This window comes from Corvus brachyrhynchos, unplaced genomic scaffold (genome assembly GCF_000691975.1).
Source record: "Corvus brachyrhynchos isolate BGI_N302 unplaced genomic scaffold, ASM69197v1 scaffold607, whole genome shotgun sequence".
Taxonomy (NCBI): Eukaryota; Metazoa; Chordata; class Aves; order Passeriformes; family Corvidae; genus Corvus; species Corvus brachyrhynchos.
Window position 1 is genome coordinate 1 of NW_008239055.1, and position 6,469 is coordinate 6,469.

Consider the following 6,469-nt stretch of genomic DNA (forward strand, 5'->3'; position numbering starts at 1 on the left):
AGGGGCAAAAACCCCTGCCTAATGGGGTGCAAGGCTTTTGTCCAGCCCTCCTCATCTTGAGGCAGCTGACCTCTCTTAGGAGCAGGAATTGCTCCTGATGTCTCATGGTCCAGCCCTGGGAGTGCAGTTCAAGGGCTTCCTGACAGTTCCAGAAGGCCTCAGAGCTCAGACCCAGCCTGGGGTCTGAGGCCCAACAGCCCGTGCAGGGCCACGCGCGGCTCCGCTCACTCACCACACAGGTTGTTCACACAGACTGTGCCCGTGGGACACATTGTACATGGGGGTCCTTCCATGTAGGGCTTTTTGCCTTTCATGTTACCCCTGGAAGTAGAAAATGCCAAGATAAAGAAGGCGTGAGGAAAGGGGGAACACCCATCCCAGAGAGGGGGCTGATTCAGCTGGGATATCCCAGCCAAGGCAAAACTCAGGATTAATGCAGAAAACAGGTCTTGGTCTCCTGCCACAGCCTGTCAGGGCCATTTACTCACCAGCCTGACCCCAAGGCTGCTAAAGCCAGAGCAGACAACTGCATGGAGCAGATCCCTCACCTCCCTCAGAGCAGAGCAGGGGATGGGCATTGGGGCCTGGAACTTACGGGGGAAAATAGCTGCAAACAAGCACGTGCACGTTCTCTGTTTCGATTCCATCGACCTTCTCACAAAAACTTTTCCCACAGCCAGTGCGAGTTGTGTCTGCCCAGACCATCTAAGGCAAAGACCAGGAGTGGAGGTGAGGGGATTGGGTGAAGGCAACTTGTCCCCTGCCCTTAAAGGCTGCTCCAATGCCCTCCTCATCCCACAGAGTGTACACCCCTGATCCCACATCCCCATGTTGCTTTGGCATTCAGGATCTTGCCCCTTGCCCCTGTCTGAACCACCTTCAAAAGGTCATATATTCCAGTGCCACAGCTTTCCTACCTATCGTCTACCCAGGCAGAGCACCACCAGCTCTGCTTTGGTCCTGGAACCCTCCATCCATCCCTCCATCCACCCATATACTTACCACCACCATCTCTTCTCCTTGCTCCCACCCAAGCTGTGAAGAAACACTCAGACCTCATCTGTCTACCCAAGACAAGCTGGCACTGAGCTCTGCTAAGCAGCCAAAAAAAGGGCTGCAGAGCTTGTCTCTAAAAAAGGCTTCTCCAAAAGGCCGCTCATGGCTGACACCATGCCCAGGTCTGCCTCTATCACTGTGAATCCCACCTGGTTCCCCGTCCTTTTGCAAAGATTTTGGGAGGAGCTGGGGCACTGGTACAGCTCCTTTCCCAACAGCCCCTCCACCCCAGCAGCCAGTACCTGGGTGTGGTTGTCACACGTCTGCCCATTGTCACACTCGTGAGTTGTGAAGCTGTAGAATTCCCTCTCCCCATCCCATTGTTCAATGGCCAATTTTACGTCCAGGGTTGAAGCTGTAGCAAAGAAGTTTTTCCCCTTCTGTTCACCGTTCTTGCCCCAGATGCACTGCTCTGCAAAGGCTCGAGCATTGACCTCCAGGTCCAGGTCCCAGGTCTGAAAGGAGCTCGGTGTCAGCACACAGAGAGGGACACTGGGCTCTCCAACAGGAACAAGGCACTTAGCAAGGACCCCTGCACTCTCTGCCCACAGTTTCCCCATCTATGAAGAAATTCAAATCCCTACCTAACACAGTCCTCGGGAGAGGGGAGCTCCACGGTCAGTCCCAGCACAAACTAAGCCTTGGTTTATGGGTCAAACAGGAGAAGGTCAGGGCACCACCAGGACTCACAGCCTCTCCTGGAGCTCACCTAACGCCATCACAGAACATCCTCAGCTCGGCATGGAGAAACCATCACAGTGCTGAGGGTTCTGGCTCTGTCCCCTTTGAGTCTGCAGTCACTGGTCAGCCCTCCTCTCCTTGAATTTAGCTTTTGGCTTAGTTTGATTGTTAAGCTCCCATTTACCAGCCCACAAAGGTTTTACTCAGCCTGGGTAATTTCTGGGCCAGGCAGAGAGGTGTCCTCCAAGCACACTGTGACCCAAGGAGGAAAGGACTCCAACTTTCCAGGATAAACAGCTGTCCTTCTCCTCCCCGTGATTTGTAAACAGTGAGGAAAAATCACATGTGGTGCAAGATGAAACTTGATAGCCAACTTTTTAATCAAATCAAGAGTCTGAACAAGACAAAAAGCAGCACCAGCTCTAGAGCTCGGCTTTGCTCCCACTGCAGCCACGTGTGATGTGGGACCTGACTCAATTTCCCCAAGCAAAACAGGGGATCCTCATGTCCAAGGCAGCTTTGCACAAGGCATGGGGAGGAGTCAAGGAGCATGATGGGCCCAAATAACTGACAGACCTGACTGGCATGTTTGATGTTGATGCAAATACAGAGCACTGTGTGATGTCCCACACAGCAGGATTCCCACACCAGCTCTTGGCAATGGCCATGGCAAAGTCTCCAGCTCATGGCACCTGCTCATGGCAGGGTCTCAGCAGTCCTTCCTCTCATCAGAGGGAGCTCCAGCAGGCACTCATGGGAGTGAGAGCTGCATCACTCTCATGAAGAGCATCGGGCGACTCACATCACACTTTGGAACTTCCAGAAATGATCAAAGACAACTCCAAAGGTAAAGGAAACTCTTCTCTTTAGAGGCAGTTTAGGAAACCCCTCTGTTGACACCTACTTGTAACCCTACACGAGCACTTCTACTTAGCACCCTGATCCCTCCTCGCATTAAGATCGAGCCTTGCACCACACAAACACCCCAATATTCCCCTGCAATAAAAGCCACTTACCATCTTCATCATAGCCCTGGCAGGGGGATTGACCTCAGAGCGATATTTATTATGCTCATCCAAGATTATCTTCTTTTCTTCATCACTCGGGGACCAGCTCAGCTGCAGCACTGAGAGCACCAGGAGAACGGGACAAAGACCTGAGCTCAGCATCGTGCAGGCAGCTTCTGCTCTCAGCAGCTCACGGCTCTGGCAGTCAGATTTAAAGCACCTCCCAAGAGCCAGGAACACCCAACAGTTTGAAAACTGGGCAGGAAATGTATTTATTAGAGTTTTGGAGCCACAGGGGGGCATACCCGTGTGTAGTGGTTTTGGTTCAAAGTATTCATTACTTATTTTCCTTCTGTGAGATAAGAATTAGGAGAAAGCAAAGCAGGCACAAACCTTAAAGAGTTGCAGTACAATGAAAGAGTTTTATTACTAATAGAATTAAAAGTAAAGAGAAAATAACAAGAAATTAAAGCAAATCCCCACCCCCCTTCCCTTTCCAGCACTTCTCTCCTTTTACCCAACTCGCACAAGGGATAACAGAACATGGGATGTTAGTCAGTGTTCCAGTTCTTGAAACGTCTCTCTCTTACGCTTAAGGACAAAAGGCGCTTAAGGAAAAAAGGGTTTTCCTTCAGTTGCACGTGGTTCCCAAACTGCCACCAACAGCAGACCCACCCGGAAACAAACAATCTGCTGTGCTATTAAGCATCTCTCCCATGAAAAAATCTCACCATTCCTTCACACTGCAAAACATGGGCCATCACATGGGGTTATTAATCTTTTTAAGGATAAGTTATTTTCGCCTGCACACAAAGCCTTTCTTCGCCACAAGTCTCTAAAAGCTTCTCACTGCTTCTATATAGCCTGGCATAGGCACTCTTCACAATCTTCACAGGCCACACGTTGATTCTCCATCCCCCCATGTACTTAAAATGGATTAAAGAGACAAACAGTTTGTGGTATTATAGTTTCTTGCCACGGCATGCAAGAAGTTTTTTTTTAAGCTACACGTGAGAATCGCAGCACCACCCTCTTTTTCTCCCTAAGCCCTCAGTTATGGGTCCCCTCTTCTACCTCCCACCCCTTTTCTCAAAATCACAGAATCCTGGAATAGCTGGAGTTGGAAGGGCCCTCTGGAAATCATCCAGTCCAACCTCTCTGCCAAGGCAAGATCACCTGGAACAGGCGACACAGGAACACATCCTGGTGGTTTTGGAATGTGTCCAGAGTGAGAGAGTCCACAATTCCCCGGGCAGCTGTTCCGCTGCTCTGCCAGCCTCCATGGAATGAAGTTTTTTCTTGTCTTGAGGTAGAACTTCTTGAGTTTATGGCCGTTGCTCCTTGTCCTGTTGCTGGGTACCACTGAAAAGAGTCTGACACCATCTTCTGACCCACCCTGGAGATATTTATATGGATTGATGCAATCCCCTCTCTGTCTTCTCTTCTCCAGACTAACCAGCTCCAGCAATCTCTCCTCATCAAGGAGATGCTCCAATCCCTAATCTTTATGGGACTGGACCCTCTCCAATAACTATTGTCTTTCTGGAACCTGGAGACCAGAACTGAACACAGATGTGGCCTCCCAAGGGCAGAGTAGAGGGTAAGGATCACCTCTCTGACCTGCTGACTACAATCTTCCTGATGCCCCCCAGGATCCCATTGTCCCTCCTGGCCCCAGGGCACACTGCTGGCTCACGATAACTCATGGACCCCCCGGTCCTTCTCTGCAGAGCTGCTCTCCAGTAGGTCACCCCCAGCCTGTGCTGGCACCTGGGTTTATCCCTCCCCCGTGCAGGACCTGCACTTGCCCCTGTTGAACCTCATTAGGTTTCTCTCCATCCAACTCTGCAGCCTGTCCAGGTCCCTTTGAATGGCAGCTCAGCCTTCAGGTGGATCAACCACTCCCCCAGTTCTGTATCACCACCAAACCTGCTCAGGGTCCATTCTATCCCTTCATCCAGGTTGTTGATAAACAAGTTGGGTAAGACTGGATCCAGTACTGATCCCTGGGGAATGCCACAGACTACAGGCCTCCAGCTGGATTCTGCTCTGCTCATAATCCTCTGAGCTCTGCCATTGAGCCAGTTCTTGATCCATCTCACTGTCCATTCATCCAACCCACATTTCCTGAGCTTATCTATGGGATAATATGGGAAACAGTGTCAAACACCTTGCTGAAGTCAAGGCAGACACCACCCACTGCTCTCCCCTCACCAACCCATCCTGCTGTGTAATCACAGAAGGCATCAGATTGGTCAGGCAGGATTTCCTCTTGCTGAATCCATGCTGACCACTCCCAATGACCTTTACTTTTAGATGCTTGGTGATGACCTCCAGAACGAGCTGTTCCATCACATTTCCAGGGATGGAGGTGAGGCTGACTGGCCAGGAGTTTCCCAGATCCTCCTATTTGCCCTTTCTGAAGACAGGAGTTAACATTGGCTTTTCTCCAGTCACTGGGCACCTCTCTCGTTCTCCAGGATTTTTAAAGATGATGGAGAGTGGCTTAGCAACAACCTCTGCCAGCTCCCTCAGCACCTGTGGGTGCATCCCACCAGGGATTTATGGGTGTTAAGTCTGCCTGGTTGATCTCTCTCTCAACTCTCAGTGACCAAGGGGAAGTTTTTCTTTTCTCCATCCTTCATCTCTTACCTCCAAGGCCTGGGATTCCTGAGGGCTGCCCTCAGCAGTAAAGACTGAGGCAAAGAAGGCATTCAGTAATTTCACCTTCTCTGTGTCTTCTGTGCCCAGGACACCCACTGGATTCAGCAGCAGCCCCACATTTTCCCTAATCTTCCTTTTGCTGCTGATGTAGTTGGAGAAGCCCTTCTTGTTGTTCTTGATATCCCTTGCCAGACTCAATTCCAAGTGGACCGTGGCCTTCCTTGTTGCATCCCTGCATACCCCACAGATGTTCCCATACACCTCTCATGTGCCTGTCCCTTTTTCCACATCCCATAAATTTCTTTCTTCCATTTGAGAATTGCTAGAACCTCCCTGCTCTTCCGTGCAGGTCTCTTTCCCCCTTTGGTTGATTTCTTGATCATGGGGATACACTGGTCTTGAATACTGAGCAACTTTCTTGGGCCCCCTTCCCTTCTAGAGCCCTATTCCATGGGATTCCTCTAAGTAGGTCTTTGGAGAGGTTGAATTGGATCTCTGGAAAAACAGGATTCTAGTTCTGCTACTGCTTTGCTTCCCCATGCAGGATCCTGAGTTTCACCATGACATAGGTCTCTACAGCCAAGGCTTTCCCCAACCTTCCCATCTTCAACCAGTCCCTCCTGGTTTGGTAATACAAGGTCCGGCAACACCCTTCTCCTCTTTGGCTCCTCCACCACTTGTATCAAAAAGTTATTTTCAATGATCTGTAGGAGCTTCCTGGACTGTGTGTGCTGGGTTGTGCTGTCTCTCCAACAAATACCAGGGTGATTGAAGTCCCCCAGGAGAACCAGGGCCTGTGACCATAAGGCTACATCCAACTGCCCATAGGAAACCTCATCAACTTCTTCCTCCTTGCAGGTGCCCTGTAGTAAATACCCACCACAGTGTTTCCCATACTTTCCCACAATTTGTAAAAATAATCCCACAGCAACCAGCAAAGCCCTGTTTTCACACAGGTCCTCCTCTATCCCTGGAACGCAGCTGCGTTAGAAACAAAAGCAGCAAGATGCAATTGCTGAGAGCAGTTTGCAGCACGGGAACTCCTCAGACAGAGTCAGAGC

At 50.4% G+C, this 6,469-nt stretch overlaps 1 protein-coding gene across 1 annotated transcript; it reads right to left on the reverse strand.

Annotated features, from left to right (window-relative positions):
• Positions 1 to 104: 104 nt before the first annotated feature.
• PI16 (peptidase inhibitor 16) lies at positions 105 to 2,963 on the reverse strand. Its single transcript, XM_017739113.1, has 4 exons — positions 2,754 to 2,963; positions 1,299 to 1,511; positions 596 to 705; positions 105 to 321 (listed from the first exon to the last, which is right to left on the reverse strand). The coding sequence occupies exons 1-4, from the start codon at positions 2,904 to 2,906 to the stop codon at positions 225 to 227; spliced, it is 573 nt and encodes a 190-aa protein (XP_017594602.1). The 5' UTR covers positions 2,907 to 2,963; the 3' UTR covers positions 105 to 224.
• Between the last annotated feature and the right edge of the window lie 3,506 nt (positions 2,964 to 6,469).